At 39.2% G+C, this 22,912-nt stretch overlaps 1 protein-coding gene across 2 annotated transcripts in view; it reads left to right on the top strand.

The window, feature by feature from the left end:
- Nucleotides 1-22,912, top strand: part of rpap1 (RNA polymerase II associated protein 1) — a 90,018-nt gene that overhangs the window by 33,494 nt on the left and 33,612 nt on the right. For both annotated transcript variants that reach the window (XM_028821450.2, XM_028821449.2), the window contains exons 8-17: nt 441-556; nt 2,463-2,561; nt 3,798-3,899; nt 4,138-4,305; nt 8,915-9,094; nt 9,208-9,342; nt 16,103-16,285; nt 16,381-16,538; nt 18,359-18,538; nt 21,524-21,719. In XM_028821450.2, the coding sequence (XP_028677283.1) occupies nt 441-556; nt 2,463-2,561; nt 3,798-3,899; nt 4,138-4,305; nt 8,915-9,094; nt 9,208-9,342; nt 16,103-16,285; nt 16,381-16,538; nt 18,359-18,538; nt 21,524-21,719 (1,517 nt within the window). The remainder of the gene's footprint in view (nt 1-440; nt 557-2,462; nt 2,562-3,797; nt 3,900-4,137; nt 4,306-8,914; nt 9,095-9,207; nt 9,343-16,102; nt 16,286-16,380; nt 16,539-18,358; nt 18,539-21,523; nt 21,720-22,912) is intronic.

Genomic DNA, 22,912 nt, shown 5'->3' with positions numbered 1-22,912 from the left:
ACTGATCTAAGTAGATTTATGGGCTTCACTCTACTTATTTTATCTTCTGCCGTTTTTGAGCAAAATCGATAGCTATTTCCTAAGAGACTGAGAAATGTCTCCATCAAATTGATTGGTTTCATGGGAGAACTGCTTAGGTTAGAAAAAAAAAAAACCTGTACGTCTCATTCTGGGAATCTCTGTTTGCTTCCTATCAATTTTAATTAGTATAATTAATTTTCATTCCCTTATCTACTTAGTAAGACCTGTTCTGCAGAAGGTCCACTTTAAAATCTCCAGAGTAACATCTTTATCACAGTAACTTTAGTTCTAAAAAGACACACTGTATGACGTTGTTACTTACCTCTTGGATATTTGTGCTGGTTAGATAATACCTCTAGAAGACGAAGCAGCAAACATTAACATAGAAATGGTTGTAAAAATTCTGTTTTGTTTTTAAGTTGACGAGTTGCCTGTAAAACCCAAAGAAGGTTGGGTTCACATGGACAAATTAGAACCAGAAAAACTTGAATGGCTCAGGGACCTCCCTCCATCACGAAAAAAGGGGACAAAGAAGGTAATATGAAAATGTTAGTAATTGGTTTATCATTGATTAGAAATTACATGTAGATGAGTAAAAAATTTAAATAATGTAATGTTTTTTATGGAGAAAAAAGTAACAAAAATCTTGATACATTAGGCATCACTGTGGACTAATATTACATAAAACCTGAAAGGACTAAATTTCTGCCTTAACAAATTCAGGGCCAGTCTACAGTTCTAGAGCTCAATTCTGTTTCAAAGTATTCCCACTGTGTAGGAGCAAATTTTCTGGAAGAGGTTTACCAATATATAAGCCAAAATATGCATGTTTGGGTCATTCAGTTTGATATCTGAGAGGGGCATTTTTTTTCATTGATGTCTTGATATTGTTTGCTGTTTATCAGTTCTGGTCTTGATGAGACTCCTTACACCAGTAATTTTGTTGCCTTCATTCGCCCTAAAAACATGAGATTAAGGTGAAAGATACATCCTATGGATGTGCTAGGACGCATCATCAGAGATGGTCCCAGAACTGAGCTGGCACTAGTTGATTTCACCACCTCCTGCACCTCCTTTTGGCTTGACTCTCTTATGTCAAAGCTGACTTCTCTGGCTATTAGATCAATGAGGGCTCTCTGGTATTCCAAATCCTGGTCTCTCATAGGACCGTGCAGGGTGGCATGGAGGAACTGGTCTACTTACTCCTTGGAACATGAGAGACATCCAGTGCACTTGCTGCCAAGCAACACCCTTGTGAAACCAAAGGGTTAGCTATAAAAGCTGCCCATTTCCTGGCTCTCTCCCCGCCTTTTCGCCTGTGCCATTCTGCTCTACGCAGCATCTTGAGCTTCCTCCTTAGAATGTTCTGGAGCTCTGTCAGTGGTGGTTTCTCCTCTTCTTCTGCACTCTTATACTGCTTTGTGAGGATCCAGATTTATTGTTGCACCTGGAGTATCCTTCCTGTTCTTTGATTCATGATGTAGGGTGCTTTGCTGGTCTTCTACTTCTCCAAGCCAAATGTGCTCTGCTCCTTAGCTCACAATAATCGTAGACATGGCTTGCAGGTGGCTGTCAGCATCCCCCTTCCACATGTTTCCAATTATCTGGGCAGCATCCTCCCCAAACTGGTGCCACTCTCTCTTCTTGCTGGCTGGGTGCCATTTTACCCACGCCTTTTGGACTATTTTGCCCGGTGATGGAGCTTCAGATGCTTGGAGGTGCTGGACTGGTGTGTGATTTCGGGTCGGGCTCTTCCCTTGTCTCACCAAAGTCCGACCATGGGTGCTGCACTGTAGGCTCCAGCACCAAGTACTTCATCTTGGCCTGATGTATTATAAGTGCACGCTGGTTCTTGCAGGCCTTGCCACAGATGCATCTTGTAATTGTACTTCCATTTGTGTTTGTCGTTATCCTTGGGGACCATTCTTGCAGGGTTCTAATTCTTCCTACCTCTTGGGCTCCCCTCGGGGTATGTACGTAAATGTGGTTCCATAGCTTGTTGCAGGTTCTTCCTCTCGAAAGATGCGGCTCAGGCTGCTAACTCTCCCTGCCCCTGTTTCTGTCTTTCCGAGCTGTCAACTGCCTTTCCAGTAGTTGCCAATCTGTCCTTAGTTGTCAACCAGACTGTTCCTGGTAGTCACTGGTGTCTTGGGAAATAATTACCTGCATAGTGGTCAACATCAGCTAAGAATCTGTTTGCATGTCATCCTAATCAGGCAAGGGTATCCTTTACAGGACACATGCTTACTTGATTTTCCCACCATTCACCTACCAACCCTTACGATGCATGTTTCACATATTTACTTTGAAAATAATATAGAGTACATTTTCATCTTAAGTTTATAAGCAGTTGAAAGATTAGCCCTTTTGAAAGAGAAGCTTTATGAAGAAAGTTTTATGGTATTATTCATCACTTGTGGAATCCCACTCTGTGTTTATAGGCAATGCAGGCTCGTTTTGATTTCTCTGGATCATTGATCCCACCAACTGCTGACCTGCCAACACATCTTGGACTGCACCACCATGGAGAAGAGCCAGAGGTCAGAGAACATTTTCACCCATACTTCCTTACTAAAATTATTTTTATTTCATAAAATGCATGCATTATTTTTGATTTGATGATGATCTGTCTTTGGGGAGTACAATATCTTGTAAACTGAAAAAAAAAGTCTGAAAAATTAATGTTTATGAAACAACAGTAGATCAGTATAGAGAGGGAACACCATTAGCTATGTGTGTTTTATGCATATTTTTTTATCTAAAAGAGATGCTTTCAGTTTCTTGAGAGCTGAGCATTCAGGTCTTATTGCAACTCACAACTGGCAAGTGCAATCTGCTGTTTTATGTTTCTTTTATGATCAAATTTGGACAATGTTGCTTGTTCTGAATAGCATACGTTGTTTTATTTGCATAGCTGTTCACATGCAAGATTATTCTGATTAGTGTTTTTACTTTTTTAAATACAGGACCCTAATTAAGGAAAAGTAGATGTGCAAAGGGTGACCCAAAGTACTTATATACTGTACCTCTGGTGTTTACAGAGTGCTTATATATAAGTTAGCTCATATGAACTAATAAAGGATTTACTACTCAGAAAAATTAAAAAACAGTCACTTTTTAAATTCAGTTGCAGTCTATTAATTTAGAGTATAATGTGTATGCTGAAAGACAGCTGTTGGGTCATTGTGCAGATACAGTGACCACATGATCTGAATAAATCCCAGATAATCCTCATGCAATTAGCAGAAAAGAGTTTTAGCATCCCTGGGTTATAATCTAGTTTATTTTAAACCTTTAAACCATTCTGTTTCACATACCGTCTTTGAAATTTGTTGGACATGACAACCAGTTTTTGTTTTAAAGCAGTATCCATTTTTCAGTATCCAAAATGTACAAAAGAAGACAATTTATACATTAGTACCATCTTTGTTATTACATGTGACTTTTATTTGATTGTATTATTAACAAACTTAAATTCTTGGTAAAGCTTTATTGTAATGTTAGCTATCATAACAGAATCGGTAATACTGTACTCCAATGCATTGTACTACACCTTTATTTTAATTAATCAATCTGTTTTCAAAACACATTTTAAAACGAACACTATAAATAAACTTTTCTGCAGAGAAATTAAGATTAATGTGTGAATTAAGTAGAGATTGAGAAAGTTTTTTCTGAGTGAGAGAGTAGGTTACTCAATGAAGCATGCTTTCTATTCACAGAGTAAACTTCTGATCCATACACACTAAATCTTTTCACTGTCCTTCTCCTTGTAGCTTGCTGGCTATTCACTGCAGGAGCTCTTCCACCTTTCTCGCAGTAAGGTGACTCAACAGCGCACACTGGCTTTTACCACTCTGGCACGTGTCTTGCATAAGGTAAGAGTTACAAACATTTCACGTTTTGCACTATTTATTTGTTTACCCATTTCTTAAAACATTTTCACTGTTAGTTTCATAACCTTGAACATCTGTCCAGTTTGATTGTGAGTGTGATGCATTTTTGTTAAGCAGCATAGCTGGTTAAATAACACAAAAAGCAAACTCATGTAGGACCCTGCAGCTGTGATTTTTGTTTATCACGTCTCTTAATTTTTTTTTATTCATCTTGTTTTAGGTACATCTGGGAGAATTAGCATCTATGGTGAAGGGCAGAATTATATCCACTCTTCTGGATGCTGGCCTTTTGTTCCTGCTTCGCTTTGCTTTGGATGACAATGTGGAAGTTGTAATCGCAGGTGCAGTTCGAGCTCTTTGGGCACTGCTGGTTGTCCCTAATGATGAGGTATAGTTGAAAACTATCATGAGCTTCTTGGGTTGAGGATTATTTATAGTGCCCTCTCCTTTTTCCTTTTATGTTACTAAATCCATAATAGTAGGAGATAAATTATTCATTCATTGATTCATTTTCCACCTCTTACCCGAAGCAAGGTTGCGGGGTCAACAGTCTTAACAGTGAGGACCATGTATCCTTTTCCGCAGAAACACTTGCCAACTCATACTGTGGGATCCGAAGGTGTTCTCAGGCCATCTGGGAGATATAATCCTCCCAGTGAGTCCTTGGTCTTTCCTGGGGTCTTCTCCCAGATGGTTGTGCTTGTAAAACTTACACAAGGGAGGCATTCAGAAGGCATCCATATCAGATGCCCAAACCACCGCAACTGGCTCCTTTCAAAGCTGAAGGTCTTCTCCAAGCCCGTGCTTCTCACCCTATCTCTAAGGGGAGTCCAGCCACCCTGCAGAGAGTTTATTTTGGCTGCTCGCACCTGTAATCTCATTCTTTCAGTTATTACCCAAAGCTCATGACCGTACTGTAGGTGAAAGTAGGGATGTAGATCGACTGGTAAATCGGGAGCTTTGTCTTCTGACTCAGCTCCTTCTTCACCATTGAAAATCTGTATAGCGACTGCATAACTGTGCTTACCACCCCAATCCGTCTGTTGATCTTACCATCACTTTTCCCCTCACTCGTGAACAAGACCCCAAGGTACTTAAATTCTCCATCATTACTCACGTGGGTGTTGAAGTCTCCCAGCAGAACTATGGAGTCACCAGCTGGGACCCTTTCCAGGATCTATTCCAGTCACTCCAAGAAGTTCTGGTACTCCGAACTGCCATTTGGTACATAGGTATATTCTAGGATGACTCAAGGTGATTGTTGTAGAAGAAGAGGAAGGAGGTGTGGAAAAAATAGGAGTATGGCTGTTGAGCATGTGTTGTAACTGGGGCAGCATCATTCCAATACGTGAATTATTAGTAGATGTCATTATGTGAACGGTAGTCTGCAGTTAGCAAATGTAAAATTTTCTTTGTAAAAAGAGTGCAAGAGGGCTGTGTAATGCTGATGCAAGAAGGATAAATTTACATACTGGCAATAATGGCATTTTAAACAAAGTAGGAAAGTTCTGTTAGGTGACATGTTCAGTACAGACACAGGTGTGGACATAGCATCAAAACTAAGGGGAGGAGGTGCATATAAGAAATTTTAAAAGCTTATAAAAGCAATCGATGGTGTTGTATTAGGTATGGGAGTGAGGTGTGGCTGATGAAGGTGAAACATGAAGCAAAATTGGAAAGAATAGAGACCACCATAGATGTATGGAGCGCCACAGAGCGAGACAAAGATGAATGCTAAATTGAGATATAGGCTGGGTGTTGAGGTGATATGTGATTTGCTGAGGAGAAAGGTGGATCAGGCATGTGGAGTAAAATACAAAGGATGATTGGATAAAGAGGCACGCCAAGGTGGAGGAATGAAGTGCAGAGAGAGACTGAAAAAGACATGGTTACAGGTGGCGGCGGATAAAATGAGAATGTTATTTCATGCTTCAAATGATGCCCAAGACCATGGAGACTGGAGAAAAAAAAACATTTAGAAGGCAATGTAACTGGCCATTAAACTGGTGAAGATATATCTGTCCTTCATATTCATTTCTGGAGGTCAAAGGCTCAGTTTACAGTTATACATATACAGAAGACCATGTTTTTGTCTGTGTGTAGCCCACGTGCATCAACACACACACAAAAAAAAATCTTGGAAAACACCATACAATATATATTTGTATGTGCTATTTGGGATGTGTCAGTTATAGTTAGGTCCATAAATATTTGGACAGAGACAACTTTTTACTAATTTTGGTTCTGTACATTACCACAATGAATTTTAAATGAAACAACTCAGATGCAGTTGAAGTGCAGACTTTCAGCTTTAATTCAGTGGGTGAACAAAACGATTGCATAAAAATGTGAGGCAACTAAAGCATTTTTTTAACACAATCCCTTCATTTCAGGGGCTCAAAAGTAATTGGACAAATTAAATAACTGGAAATAAAATGTTCACTTCTAATACTTGGTTGAAAACTTTTTCCTGGCAATGACAGCCTGAACTCTTGAACTCATGGACATCACCAGATGCTGGGTTTCCTCCTTTTTAATGCTCTGCCAGGCCTTTACTGCAGCGGCTTTCAGTTGCTGTTTGTTTGTGGGCCTTTCTGTCTGAAGTTTAGTCTTCAACAAGTGAAATGCATGCTCAGTTGGGTTAAGATCAGGTGACTGACTTGGCCATTCAAGAATTTTCCACTTCTTTGCTTTAATAAACTCCTGGGTTGCTTTGGCTGTATGTTTTGGGTCATTGTCCATCTGTATCATGAAATGCCGTCCAATTAATTTGACTGCATTTAGCTAGATTTGAGCAGACAGTATGTCTCTGAACACCTCAGAATTCATTCAGCTGCTTCTGTCCTGTGTCGCATCATCAATAAACACTAGTGTCCCAGTGCCACTGGCAGCCATGCACGCCCAAGCCATCACACTGCCTCCACCGTGTTTTACAGATGATGTGGTATGCTTCGGATAATGAGGTGTTCCACGCCACACTCCATACTTTTTTCTTGCCATCATTCTGGTAGAGATTGATCTTGGTTTCATCTGTCCAAAGAATGTTTTTCCAGAACTGTGCTGGCTTTTTTAGATGTTCTTTAGCAAAGTCCAATTTAGCCTTTCTATTCTTGAGGCTTATGAGTGGCTTGCACCTTGCAGTGCACCCTCTGTATTTACTTTCATGCAGTCTTCTCTTTATGGTAGACTTGGATATCGATACGCCTACCCCGTGGAGAGTGTTGTTCACTTGGTTGGCTGTTGTGAAGGGGTTTCTCTTCACCATGGAAATGATTCTGCGATCATCTACCACTGTTGTCTTCCATGGACGTCCAGGTCTTTTTGCGTTGCTGAGTTCACCAGTGCTCACTTTCCTTCTCAGGATGTACCAAACTGTAGATTTTGCCACTCGTAATATTGTAGCAATTTCTTGGATGGGTTTTTTCTGTTTTCGCAGCTTAAGGATGGCTTCTTTCACCTGCATGGAGAGCTCCTTTGACCGCATGTTGTCTGTTCACAGCAAAATCTTCCACATGCAAGCACCACACCTCAAATCAACTCCAGGCCTTTTATCTGCTTAATTGATAATGACATAACTTTTTTTTTTTTAACGGACTTGCCCACACCTTCCCATGAAATAGCCTTTGAGTCAATTGTCCAATTACTTTTGAGCCCCTGAAATGAAGGGATTGTGTTAAAAAAAATGCTTTAGTTGCCTCACATTTTTATGCAATCGTTTTGTTCACCCCACTGAATTAAAGCTGAAAGTCTGCACTTCAACAGCATCTGAGTTGTTTTATTTAAAATTCATTGTGGTAATGTACAGAACCAAAATTAGAAAAAAGTTGTCTCTGTCCACATATTTATGGACCTAACTGTATGTTAAAAGTACAATTCTCAGAAAAAAACAACACATTGGAGTTATTTTCTGTCACTTGAGGTGCAGGCATTTTATTGAGCTATGTGGGGTGTGCGATGGTGTAGGTGTTTGGCTACCCTGCATATTTTATTTTGGCTCTCAGATATGGCTACACTGGAGGTTGCCCAGCAGTGAAACCACACATCTCTATGTGCACTAGTGCTGTCATTGACGTGATACAAAATAGTAAAATACACATTAACAGAGAATATGCACATAAATGTATCCACTGCTTCGGAGCATGCATGTGCTCAGGCTGATAAACTGAAAACAGGAAAAGGCAGCTGTTGCAGTATGGCAAGAGATGGGTTTTCTGTGCTATGAGGTCTCCTGGTAAAAAAAAAAAAAAAAAAAAAAAAAATGCAGCGTGCCACATTTTTTAAATATACTGTGCCTCTCCTCAATGGTATGAATGTGTATCTTAGAATAAAATGTATTTTACTGTTGCTGAAATACCACAGGCAACTGCGAAAGTTTAAAGTTTTAGCTTTAAAGGGTTTGAGTCATTGCCCATACCACATAAATAAATATATTAATACTGTTCCTCTGTTAGTTGCTTCTTTGTCTGTATTCATGTGAATTAAAATTCATAGCTTTTAGTTAGATGGAAACACTTTGTTTTGTCCTTTTGATCTAGTCATGGGTTTTTTCTTTGATAGCTGTTTCACTCATCAGAAATGGCTTGATATGCCACTTAAAAGTCTGGTTGTTCCTTTTCTGTTCTACAACTGACTTCTTCCTTGGAGCCTTTATTCTGTTTTGCTGACATCCAACCCTAGCAAAATTATTACACTCTGAGCCTGACATTCATGTTTTCTGTTGGTTCCACTTAATTTTTTTCCTTGATGTAGCAATACCTTAGGTGGTTGATTGTCCCAGTCTTTTGCAGTCTCTGTGTGTTTAAGTTCCTTTGCATGTCTTTTTAGTGTATTCTCTAACATGATTTAAAGTTATTTCCTTCTTATTTAAGAAAAGCCTTCTGTTAAAGATCACCATTTTTGTTCTATAATAAACAGCAGGGTAAGGTTTAACTTGATTACAATGGAACAATTTTACAGTTTTCTATATAACTTTTATTTTTACTTATAAACTCTTTTAGGAATGTCTTGACCGAACATTCTCTTGGCTTCATGGGATGTTCACATTTCCCTTATTGCCAATGGAAGAGTCTGATGATGAGGAGGAGGATGAGGTAGATGAAAATGGCAAAAAGGAGACAGTGGAGGAAAAGGAGGCTAGAAAGCAAGATCATGAGGTGGCCCAAGCTGATATCATCAAGGTGATGCTGCCAGATTTACATGCTTTTCACTTTAATCTTTTCTTGTTTATGCCTTAACTGCAATTTTATAATGATTGCTTTCTTTTGACTTCTTCTGATTTTCAATTTACTAGGGCCTTTTGAAAATGAAGTTGCTGCATAGGCTGAGGTATATTTTAGAAGTTTTCCGCCCGGGCCCCAGAGTGGTTCAGGACATGCTGGAAATCTTAATTAGGATCTGTCGCCATTCAGCTGCTGCTGCTAGCCAGGTATGACTTAATTGTATGAGTAACTTTTTAACTTTTTTTCTGAAAGTAAATTCCAGCAATTGCTGTATCATTACTTATACTTGTCATATCCTTGTTTGAGTGATGATCACCTATTTACAGCTTTTCCAAATCTGTTTTTTTTTCCTAAGCCGATTTCACATGTTGAATTCATCCATCCATCCATTATCCAACCCTCTATATCCTAACTACAGGGTCACGGGGGTCTGCTGGAGCCAATCCCAGCCAACACAGGGCACAAGGCAGGAAACAAACCCCGGGCAGGGCGCCAGCCCACCGCAATGTTGAATCCATAAAATTCCAAATTCTTGAGTAAAGCTACGCAGACATTATTAATACAGCCTTATTCACACTTTCAGGACTATCATTACTTTCTCGAGTAGAAAGATTTTGCATACTTTGGTCTCAGATAAAAGATCAAAGTCTCTGGAAGGTTCATGAGTGGTATATAGCAACTAATGCTGCAGTTGTTTTTGCCTGAAAGAAATTAGCTGATTAGCAACAGAGCTGAGGTGGTATTTTTATTGTATTACTACTGTTTTTGCATATGTTTTCTGTATTTTACTTGAACTGCACATATGCAACATAGACATAATCAAATCTATTGATTTAAAGTTGAGAAGTAGCAAAACCATGTAGCGGGGCCACATAGTGTTAAATGTCAGTACTGAGTGCGTCTCGTTTCATTGTCCCGTTTACTGTTTATGTGCATCAGTTAATGCCGTCCCCGAAAAACGGGGACGGATGATGGAAGGAGACCACAGCCGCCAACCTGGAAAACACCTGTTTACAATCAATCAATCCCAGCCGTCACAGGACTATATAAGCCATCAGCAGGAGAAGGAAAGGGAGGAGAGAAGGAGATTTTGTTTCAACATTACGACCACGAGCAACCTGTACCTGTTTTCCATATTGCGCTTATCCATCCAGTTTGTTTTCCATCTGCCGGATTTATTTCAAGGACCTCACCACGAGATACCCCGGGGTAGGACTTAATCATCCACCACAGACACGAGGATTCACGGTGAGGCTGTTCCATTTTTTTCCGGGGAGAATCAAACAACTCTATCACTAATTCAGTCATCCGCTTTCAGGACATTTTCTTTTTTACCGGACTCACGTACTCATTCATTTTCAGTTTGTCTTTCATTGTCGTTATTCGTGTTGTGTGTTTATTTGTTACAGGGACAAAGGAGGGTTTTTGTTGTGTGTATATATATATATATATTTGGTGGTGTCTTATTATTGCTGGGGTGGAGGGATATATTTATGTTTCTATTTTTCTAAGTCATTTTACTTAATACATATAACCCGTTTTACTTCCCGTCTTTGTGTGCTTATATTTTTCACCGTCGATTGTGGGGAAAAGTTCAAATGGTAAGAAGTACGGCTTGATAGTAGATTATTTCTCAGTAAATTATCCAGGCCACTGGTCTTGGAGGTGTAGCTGCCGGCTGGGTAAAAGGGGTCGGCCGTTACACGTGAAGCACTAAGGATCTGAGTACCTATGATATTACAACTTTTGCTATCTCTGAAAGTTACAGATGCCCATTTTTTCATTGTGTGAACGCCATGTGGACTGTCAGTTGTACTGCTAGTGCACATGGCTTCCTTTATTGATTTGAAATTATTTCCTTTTACAAATGTGGAGACAGCTGTGCACATCATCCACTCAATTGTGGTGAGAACTAGCTTAAAACGTTCCACCATGCCCTATCTGAAGATTATCTCCCTTGTTTCAGAGTCTGTCATATCAAATCAAATTGTTAACCTTGCAAAGCAAACAACTTTCTATGCTTGTTTATAAAAATTGTCTAGCCAATATAGACATAAATGCTTAATTACCAATGTGTCTGAGGAGTAGCTCATGTTTTTTTTCAGTGAGGCCATTGTGATGTTTTGCCTGTTTGACCTCATAATTTTACAACATTTTTCACACATAGGACTGTGTTGGTATATTCCCAGTAAACATACCACTAGGTCCTCTTTTGGGAATTTTTTTGTGATAGTGATTCAATGATTGTTCCCATGTTAGAATTCTGAAAGTGAAGTATATGGAACAAAGGTACAAAGTGGTATTTTCCAAGTATGGTGAATTAAAACATGATCCATTAATGCTCTGCCAGTACTCCTAACATCATGAGAGGGCAAAATAACTTAAAGTAACATAAAGTAACGTTACGTTATTAAACCTGCTTAATCTAATATGGAGACCTAGGCTGCCAGGGTCTATCCCAGCAGTATTGAATGTAAGGTAGGAAGTCAATGGATGCACACAGTTACATTCACCAAGATCAATGTTTAGAATCACCAGTCAGAGATGAAAGGCAGAAAATGAGCAGAAGTCAATCTTTCTTTTTTTCTGAATCAATCCATTCAATCATTTTCTGAAAGCACTTTTGCCATTAGGACTGGAGCCTGTGCCACCATCTTTAGGCTTGAGAGAGGAGCAAATCTTAGATGTCATGCCAGCCTAGAAAACAGCACACACTTAAACATGCATACCCAGACTCAGGTGAATCTGGCTAATTTGAAATCACCAGTTAACCTAATATGCTGTTTTTGGTGTGTGATGTAACTGAATAACCATGAGAATACCCACCTTGCCAATGAAAGCATGTGCAGAATCCACTTAGAAAAGGGCATTAATCAAATCCAGGTCCATTGAGCTGTGAGACAGTAGTACTAAACAATCTAATTAAAAGTATACTTTTCAGTACTTTACTTGTTAAGGTTGTTTTCTGTTTCAGTCAGGTGTTAGCTTTTATTGTCTACAGTAATCCCTCATCTATCACGGGGGTTACGTTCCAGAGCCCCCCGCGATAGGTGAAAATCCGCGAAGTAGCGACCTATATTTATTTTATTATTTATACATATTTAAGGCTTTATAAACCCTTCCCACACTCTTATAAACCTTTCTCACTCTCTTGTTAACCTTTCCCACACTCTTATAAACACTTCCTACACTCTTAAACACCTCAGACCAACACTGCACACTGCACGCAGCGATTAGACCTCAATGTGTCTGCACTCGCTTTGTGAAGGGGGGCAGCTGAACTCACGCTGAGCAGAAATGGACTTTGTGCTGCTTCTGCCAAAATGCCTGCTTGTCGCTCTGCGCGTTCGGAAGGAGGAGGAGGAATGGTGTGTGTGTGTGTGTGTGTGAGGGCTGAACACACGTTCGCTCAAACTCCCCCCTCCCCGGAGGCGCAATACGCTCCTGCCACTTCGCATTGTCAAGGGTGTGGGGAGCTGAATGAACGCTAAGGAGAAGTGGACTTTGTGCTGCTTGTCGCTCTGCGTGTCAATAATTTAAAAGCCTGTACAATCAGGCTTTTAGGTGTACATCACCTATTTTCCTGTCTCACTGTCTTGTCTTGCGTGAAGTTAAAATGTTTTATAATAGTGAGATGTTACTCATATCCTTAGCCCGACATCCACATATCATATGTGTTAACAAAGTGTGTTTTATAAGTTTACATGTGTTTGAAGCATGTGGGATGGGTATTTTAAGGCTTAAACTATAAAAATGTTTATTTATATGGTCTTTCTATATCGCGGATTTTCTCCTGTTGCTGATGGGTCTGGAACATAACTTCCACGATAGGCGGGCAATCACTTGTATTTAAAAACCCGCAAAGTCGTGAATCCGCGAAAAGTGAACCGCGAAGTAGCGAGGGATTACTGTATTTTAATTCAAGTCAAGTCAAGTCAAGTAGAGCTTTATTGTCATCCTAACAATATACTTACAGTAAGTACTCAGTGGGACGAAATATTGTCCTCCAGAGTCAAAAGGTGCAGTACACAAGATATATATATATATGGTGTAGATCTCCTGCAGACTGGGTAGAGAGCTGCCAATGATGCACTCAGCAGTCCGCACAATCCTCTGAAGGGCTTTGTGGTCAGAGACATGGCAGTTTCCATACCAGACTGTAATACAGCTGGTCAGGACGCTCTCTATGGTGCCTCTGTAGAAGGTGGTAAGTATGGGTTTAAGGAGGTGCACCTTCTTCAGTCGTCGCAGGAAGTAAAGACGCTGCTAGGCTCTTTTTGTAAGATAGTTGGTGTTTTTGGTCCAGGACAGGTCCTCTGTGATATGAACACCGAGGAACTTGGTGCTCTTCACTCTCTCTACTGTTACGCCATCAATGTTGAGTGGGAGATGGACAGCCTTTGTCTTCCTGAAGTCAACAATCAACTCTTTTGTCTTTTCAACATTAAGAGACAGATTATTGTCTTTACACCAAAGTGCCAACCGTTCCACCTCTTCTCTGTATGCCGCATCATCGTCGTTCTCAATGAGTCCCACTACTGTAGTGTCATCGGCGAACTTGATAATGTGATTTGTGTCAGAGTTGGAGGTGCAATCATGGGTCAACAGCGTGAAGAGTAGCGGGCTCAGCACACAACCCTGGGGGGCACCTGTGCTCAGTGTGATGGTGTTAGATCTTATATTCCCAATCTGTACTGTTTGAGGTCTTTCAGTGAGAAAGTCCAGAATCCAGTTGCAGGTGGAGGTGTTGATTCAGAGCAGATCCAGTTTACTGATCAGCTGCCTGGGAATGATAGTATTGAATGCTGAGCTGAAATCAATGAACAGCATTCTTACATGTGCATTGCGGTGATTCAGATCTTGGTATCTTTAAGACAATAGGTCACCAAAGTCACTGAAGTTATTGTATCATGCGTTTCCTAAATTCTTGAACACTTTTGTACCCTTTCACTTTAGAAAGTCTGTTCCTTTCAGTTGCTGCTGTCTGCTTTAGGGCAGATTGCAACAAAGGATTAGTAAATAGAATGAGTGGCCATCTGCAAGGCAAGTGAAACTGTTTGTAAAATATCTAACTTCAAAAATAGTCATAATTATCTGGAAAGTGAAAAGTACTAGATGTTATAGATAAGTTGCACATGTAATTAAATTGAAGGCTTCAGGTGACATCATTGGCTATGGAAAAACAAGGGCGCTTCGCTCGCCAACCCCCGGTGTTGGGTAACCTGAAATACATTGATGAATGTATGAGATATATTGAAGTGTAAAGGTGTAGATGACGAACAAAGGAAGTAAAGAACCCATAGCATGGCACATTAGAAAAATCTATTGGAATATTTCTTTATACACAACATTTGTAGTAAAATCGTTGATAGATTGCGTCATCTGGATCTAACACGTAGATCTGTGCATATTTGCGTTCGTGATTTGGCTCAGGGTGCACTGTTCCAATCCGATGTAATATTTGTCCACATACACGAAAGCAGTATGGGCCATTGCCAGCTGGTGGCCTGATATTTACCCCGGTAGATGCAAAAGCAAATGAACTATTGTAGGATTTAATGCAGTCAATAAAGTTTTTACTTTCGGGTACATTGTTAGTTAGAAACAGCCGTAGATATTCAGGATATTCATCTAAAGGAGGCAGTCTAACCTGACCCCTTTGACAACAACGTGTAAACTCATTAGTTGTATTGCCAGTTGTTTGTTCAGGGAAGTTAAGTGAATGACAATGACAGGAAATGATATTCATTAATCCTAATGAATGTTCATTAATAGTGGACGCATTACAGAATGCGTTGTCAGCTAATTGACGGAATTGTTTAGCGGCTGTTTGTCGTTCCTTTCTTTGCCGTCTATCTATTGACTCTGCTGTTTGAGAGGCGCGTTGTAGGCACCTGTGTTCATTAATTGTATTCAGGCGGGCTCGTTTCTGTATGTCCGTTAGTTGAAAAGTTTCGTTTTGGAGCTGGAGCCGTGACCGTGACTCCATTTGTTATCTGTTGTCCACCGTTAATAATATGGATAATTGCACTTACTGTTAATACGGAGCGTTTTCTGTGGTTGTACTGTTAATAATGCATCACTGTAATGTGATTCACATATGCTATATGGTTTGGACGTGTGAGGATGCCGTACGTTTAATACGGAGAGTTCGTTTATTCTCATTACCCGGACCATGCTGTGTAGTGTGGACGTTTAGTTCAGAAGCGCGTTGTAGACGCCTGCGCCTTTCGTACTTTCTCGCGCCTTCTGTACTATCTTTGTGGACCTTTGTGGACTCCGTAGTGTCTTCCGTTTGACTCTGGGGTGCAGTGCAGAATCGTCTTTTCTGTGTGGCTGTGTCGTTAGTCGTTAGCTATGGGCGCGTTGTTGCTTCATGTCTTATTTACGTTAGTTGAGCTCTTTCGTTTTTAAGCCATGACTCCTTTGTTCGCGGTGGATCAGACTTTGCTTGCGGTTTATGAGACGCGCGCTGTAGGCACCTGCGCACTATGTCTCCTGGGTCCATCGCCATGTACCTGCGTCCGTGCCTTCCGGTTTACCATTCTCGATTAGTAATATGGATAGTTCTAAACTGTGAAGAACAATGTGTCAAATTTGTAAACAACTGCCATCACTAATAATAAAGCGGAATATATTTATGAATGACATGATAGGAGAAAAAAACGTGCTGGCCAATAATGTTTTTTCTCTCTCCTTTTCTTTAGCACAGGATCTTTTTAAAGTGTATATTCTTTTATTCTTATTTACAATTTTTTTTTTTTTTTAATACCTTATCTGGGCCCACATTGCCCCAGCCTCTACATTTTAAACATCGGGCCACATATTTATTTCACCTGACCAATGAAATTAATAAAAAAGATAATTATTCTACACCTTTGCTTTTGATTATTATAAAGATACTACTTTAAAATAAATGCTCTTTAAAATGTTTCTGATCTGCATGTTTATTTAAAATTTCTTAAGGTATTGGATTGTCCTCGGCTTATGGAGACAATAATATCAGAATTTCTCCCCTGTTCGTGGACATCTCCTTCAATGCAAGGACATAGACCCACATTGGAAAGGCCACATGGCTTGCCTGTTGCAGGAGCAATGAAGCTGATAAGAGTGCTGGCCAGTACTGGGAGGCATGCCTGTGCTAGGCTGGTAAGTCATTCAGCACAAGTCTTTAGTACCTGAATTGTCTGACTAAACTCCATAATTGAAAGGCGGGTCATCTAATTATTGTGTGCCCCTTCTAGCTGAACAACTACAAGATTAGAGCACGTTTGTTACGCTTTATTGCAGTGGAGCCAGAAGATCTGCTTTTAGAAGCTTGTGAGGCAAAGAAACTGAGCCTTGAAGCTTTGAGGATGTGGTGTGTTGCAGCTGGATATGGACAGGCTTGTGATTTGTATAGGTATGGAAAAATATTTTTTTTGTCTTATGTTAATGATACTACAGAGTGACTTGCTAGAGTTATGTACATTCACTGGCCACTTTATTAGGTTTCCCTGTCTAGCAATGGGTAGAACACTGGGTAGGCATGAATTCAACAAGGTTCCAGATACATTTAGGGATTTTGTTCCATGCAGATTTGATGACATCACAACATTTCTGCAGATCGTTTGGCAACATCTTTATGCTGTGGCTGGCAGTGTTACCGATGTCAGTTACCACGCATTTGGTTACTGAGTTGTATCAAAAGTACTATGGAACTAAAAGATTTTCTGTATACATTATGTCTGTTTTTTTAATTAAACCAAGGGCTAATATTATTGGCAGGCAGTGTGTTGTAGTGGCTAAGGCTTTGGTCCAAGAGATGTATGTAGTGTAAGTAGTGTTAAGAGGTATGCTAGGGTCTCTGTGTTTTAAAGATCAGTGTAGCATAGTTGTTTAGGCTTTAAAATTCAACCCTTGAAGATGTGGAATCAAATCCTGTTTTGACACTCTGTGACCATGAGCGAGTCACCTGCCTGTGCTCCAACTGGAAAAAAAAAATGCAATTAAGTATATCGTAAATGGTGTAAGTTGCTTTGGATGAAGGCACCAGTCAAATAATACTTAATAATGATAATGATATTATTAGGTCACAGGAGCTGCTTACTCTTCAATTACTGCTTTTTCCTAGTGACTTGGCTTTTGTTGATGGTCATTGCAAAATACAGATTTACAGGAAAGTGAATTGAAATGGGTAATCAGTAAGAAATATGTGAAATTTGAATGTATATGATTATTGTTAGTAGATGTTTATGATTTTCATTTGTTTACCGCTTGGGGTTTTAACCCTTAAAAATTGATAAATTGAAATCTCCTTTCTTAGCGGATACCTAGTACCCTAGATGAAACATTCTACCAAGTTCAGCTTGATGAGTGAGTGAATTAGTCAGTCAACACTGTATTTTATACAGTGTGTGTGTGTGCGTGTGTGTGCGTGTGCGTGCGTGCGTGCGTGCGTGTGTGTGTGTGTGTGTGTGTATATGTATGTAAGTAAGTGTGACACACCTCCTCTCAAAGGTGCACTATTAGATTGTGATCTCAGGATTATACAGTCCATTGAAATAAGCTCAGAATAATCATCATACCTTGTGAAGCATCCATGTGCAAAAGGGTATATTTGTAGTCATCAGGTGATGAACACATTCAACCACAATGCTTAGACATTCAAGTAATGCTCAGTTGATATTAAGAGGCCTAATGTGTTACAAGAAAACAGTCCCCAGACCATTGGACTCCCATCATCATCCTATACCAAAAGTAGATTCCAATCTGCAGTCATTTAGTTTTAGAGAAGACATGCCCAGTGTAGTCTCCTTTTCCTGTTCGTTGGAGTCAGGATCCAACATGTTTTTTGTTCAGAGTTGCTTTTCTACATAACACTGTTCTTAAGAGCTGTCTGTCACCTACAATCATACTACAGTTGGAGTATTTTAAATCACTTGTATTTCACATTATAATGGTTGATCAAATAACACCTAAAACTCTTGACCATACTATATGCATGTACATATGGAGTATATATAAAGTGGCCACTGAATGTGTATCTGTGAAGGAAAGGATGACATACATTATTAAAGGAAAATTTTTATTAACAAAGTAGTTTTGATTAGTCTTGTGTAATGTTTTTGCCCTGGAATTGTTTATAGGGTTTATTTTTGTCACATGTACAGAGTACAGTGAATTTCTTTACTTCAGTTGCTACTCATGTCCATGGTGTTCTACATTCTGTTTTTTCTTCAGAGATATGTATCCTGTCCTCATAAGAATGCTTCAGTCTATTCCAGAGCTGATGTCTAAGGAGACATCTTTGGAACCTTTCTCGAACCTTACTCTTCAGAGAGCAGAGACTCTGTTGTTATTGCTCACAACAGTCACACAAACTGCTGGTTCTACAGAGGAATTAAAGGCTAACCAGATGGGGTGAGTGCCAGGTTTGTTTAACAAGGAAAAAAAAATGTTGAGTCTTCTGAAGTCAGCAATTTTATATGTTTTTACTGAAAGAAAAACTATGCTTGCCATGACTTATGTAAGTAAGTGCTACAGCCAAGCATTTCTCTTTCTTTTCAACTTTTTCTTATCTTGCATCATTTGCATTGCCTAGCTGCTTCTGCAACCTGGCAAAGCTACTCATGCATGCTGTCCTAAGATAATATATTGTTTCAAGGTGTGGTGTGATCTTGAGTCCTAAGAGCCATTTGGCTTGGTTGTCTCAAGATGCTCGCAATTCAACTCAAGTTACGGAAAGCTTTTATTTTTCTGATGGGTTTATATTGTTTGTGTTTACTCACAACAGAAATTCTAAACATTATTTTTTTCGTGGCCAGTAGATCCTCAAAGACGGACTTAGTATCTTTTTACATTATGCAAGATTAGCTTAACAAATGAGGAGACTGATATGAGCACACTCACACAATGTATAGGTTACAGCTAAACTTCAACCATTTACTGTTACCTCTGTCTTTATCAGGCAAAGAAAGAAAAGGTGTTTGACCATTAAGGGCTTTGGTCAGTGATCAAGGTCAGCACAATAGAATGCAACAACACAACCAACTTTTCTGGACCACGATGCTAACAATATAAAAGTGGTTGCAGGAAGCCTCCAACAGGTGCAGCCCTTTATGCTCATTGTGTTTGTCACACAGTATGAAACATGGCATAATATTATATATATTATATTATTATATTATCCTTCTTGACTCAGGCGCCGCCGAGAGTGGCAGCCTTTTCAGCAGCTCCGTGTTGTGAATTTCCCCTTGGGATTAATAAAGTATCTATCTGTCTGCAATATAATGTCCAACACAGCGGCATAGACAACAATAAGACATAAAACATGTTTTCTTGCTTTAGACAGCTTTTTTCTTTCTAGATTCTCCCCTTGCAGAGTCATTCAGCCACCTACCCTCCCTACTTATAAACCTTAACATTGTGTCAATTGGTCTTTTTGTGCTGGGTCTGGTGTTAAGTCCACTAATACAGAGAAATATTTAGCTTTCTTTAGTTCATTAGCTATTTATCTTTTCACTTGTTCCCTCGTCAACTCAAATAATTTGGTTCAAATTCTCGATAACAAGTAGTTTGTACTGCCTCAGTCTTTTTGTCCATATTTTTGCATATGTTCTACTAGAAAGTTATTAGATTGGCTGATTATCTCTAATATTTCAGGAAAGTTTCCATTCTCTAGTTACCCCTATAGTTCATCATACCTCCTGAAAGTGAGACCTCCTACTGGAAGGAATTGGACCACTGACATTACATGCCTCAGCACCATCTGCCAGTGCTGACTGCCTTCCTGTAAAAGTTGAAAAATGGGCAAAATCTGTAGTATTTCCCATTGCCTATCACAATAAACACTGCATACAAGCCATGTGCCCTTTGGAACTCTTACAGTTACCAGTACATTCTGGATGAATGGACGGACGGACGGACAGACAGACAGAATGAACAAACCAACTTACTTACCTTATTTATTTGCGTGTTTGTCTGTCTGTCCATCTGTCCATCCACAACAGGAAAGTTGGCTTTTTACAGTGGCCCTTTAAAAAAATAAATATATAAATAGATAAATAAATATACATGCACACACACCATGGTCTGAACACACACTCAAATGATTAAAAAGAAAGAAAACTTCTGACTTGGCAGTTACTGCCATTGTTTCCATTTACGAAATCCACTCACAAAGGCGTGCTGTGATATTGGGGAAAAAGCTTATAGGCAAAGCAATAAATCTATCCAGGTGTGACAATACTGAGGATCTGTCAGCTAGGTTTTGGAAGGTGGAAGGCACTCTTTGAATAAGAATGTTACAAGCCAGGGAGCTGCTGTATACTATTCCCCATAGAGATGAATCTGCATATCCCATGACAGATTGTCCCTCCAATCATTGTTGGAAGGTATATTTGCAGTCTCAGCAGCTCCCATCTTTAACAGCCCCACTTTACTGCTGCTAGATGATGCATCAGTGTCTGCCGAGCGCTCTCAATCCTCCCTTTCGTCTTCATTTTCATCCTCTTCCTCTCTTTCCATCCTTTCTTAAATATCAGGGCCACCTGGACTAACATCATCTTCTCTTTTCTTCTTCATTTTGTCCCTTCCTCTCTTTACTTTTTTCTTGGGAGGGCTCTCGACCTCCTGCTCAGCTAGGTTAAAAATTGCTCTCCTTATTAGTAACACCCACCCTCTCAATCAGTTAAGAGTCATCAATTAACTTTAACTCATGGGAGGAAAACCGATACAGGCACAAGGAGAACTTACAAACTCTACACAGGTAGTAGGCAGTCCTTGATTTGGACCCAGGTAATCTATACCAAAACTATTAAATCTGGCAATGTGCAATAGCATATTTTTTGTCATTTTGTCAGTAGAATTTTAGATTTAGGGCCATTGTCATTTTTAAATTGTTTTTGCTTCTTGTAGCCTCGTATGTTTTTTGCTTTGTGTAAAGTCTTTTTTTACAGTTTGTATTGTGTGGTTTATTTTTGTTCAGTCATCCACTGGACAGAATATACCTTGGGGAAAACTTAATATTTAGATCAACCTGATGTGCGGGGCTGTGAGTCTATTTATTTTATAATTAGGAGAATTCTCATTTGACAAAGGATTCCCTGGCCAGGTTGGCAGTTATCCCTGCAGGATGTTGTGCAGAGATTTACTGTAGGAGGTGTGTTTTAGTGGTTGTTTTACTGCCATTTAGTTTTCTTGTAATTCCTAGCTCTTGCATTTCACTTGTACGACTATGTGTACCTTGGCTAAATGATAATATATAAAATAAAAAGCTATTGCCTTCTTCCAGATTAATATTTAAAGAAGTAGATTTTTATGACATATAGAGAGCTCTGCTTGCAGTTTTATTGGTGCTAATGCCATTTGATATCTAGTAAAAGCATCGTGGTTGTCTTTTCTTAGTGAATCTGAAAGTGCCCTCCCGCCTCCTCCTCCTCTGGACTGGAGTCAAGTGGCTGGACTGCAACCCTTCATTAAAGCATCTCTGAAAACCTGTCTGCGGTGGCTAACAGAACCAATTCACTGGGAAAATGTACACATGTTGGCAGCAGCTCACTTGGTCTACCTGGGGTCCTTCTATTCACAGCTGTATGTGCAGGTGAGAGGCTGTGCTTGTAATGACAAATGTCAGTTCTGTTAGCAGTATTCTACTTAAGTGCTTTCTGTACACACTTTATAGAACAATTACACTACAGCTTTTTAACTATGTGAAGTATAAGAAAAAAATTGTCAAAGTAAACAAAAGTTAATACCACCGCACCTATTTGCAGGAAGCTACTTCAGTTAACTCTGAGACTTTGCTAAAATAAAAAGACTCTTTGCTTCTATTTTTAGGGTAGTACGAGGGAAGTATAGTACACCTATCTTACTGTATTTTTTAAATATATAATACCAGTAACGGCCTAGAGCTGGACCTCATTGGCATTTACACAGAGCTCGACGTGATGCCTGTGAATAAACCACACTGTAAATTGAACCAGGCAAGGAACAGAACAGAGAAGCATAAATTATACAAATATTTGATTAATTTTCAAAAGCCAAGTTTGAAATAGACTCCAATGCTGCTATTCACTTCGAAATGGTAGCACTTTTCAGAATTAGAGGGTTAATGCTAAAATCTCTTTTGTTTAATAGTTTCAACAGCTGCTGTCATGTTTTGAGACTTTTTCATTACCTTGAAGGAACTCTTCACTTTCAAACATTTTAGGACAATTTCAGCCTAAAAGCTAAAGTTTTAGCTTGTTCGTTTTAATGCAAAACATTTTGGTCAGTGTTTTCCTAAACATTTCTGGGTATCGGGATTTCATTTCATCTTATTTATTAATCAGATGTTAATTACTTTCTATAAAGAGACTACATTTTTAATTGAAAACGTTATTTTTTTGTTTTCAGTATTTAATATGAAAGTATGGAAATTTAATAACTGTCTTTGTGTTACTTGACTGTGGAATTTAAACAACAGTTTTATGTTGTATTTAAGGGGAATAATTTGTTTTCTTTATATTTTTTAGATTTGATACTTCTCTTTTTTCACATCGTCTATAATATAGCAGCCAGTAAATATTATCATTTTCACTTGTATTTCTTGTATTTTCAGTTGTAAATGATAAGTATTTAAATTAATTATAGAAATAACAACAAATTAATTCCTAAAGTTTAAACACAATTAATACATAAAACAAAAAGCCATGCTAAATGGAATATTTCTTAATCTCAATCCTGGAATTGCTTCTAAACAGTTTTCTGTATGAAGTATAAGTCAAGAGACTTAAGGTAGAACTGTTCATGCCC

This window comes from Erpetoichthys calabaricus, chromosome 16 (genome assembly GCF_900747795.2).
Source record: "Erpetoichthys calabaricus chromosome 16, fErpCal1.3, whole genome shotgun sequence".
In the NCBI taxonomy this organism is placed as follows: Eukaryota; Metazoa; Chordata; class Cladistia; order Polypteriformes; family Polypteridae; genus Erpetoichthys; species Erpetoichthys calabaricus.
This window is presented reverse-complemented; position numbering and strand designations above follow the sequence as displayed.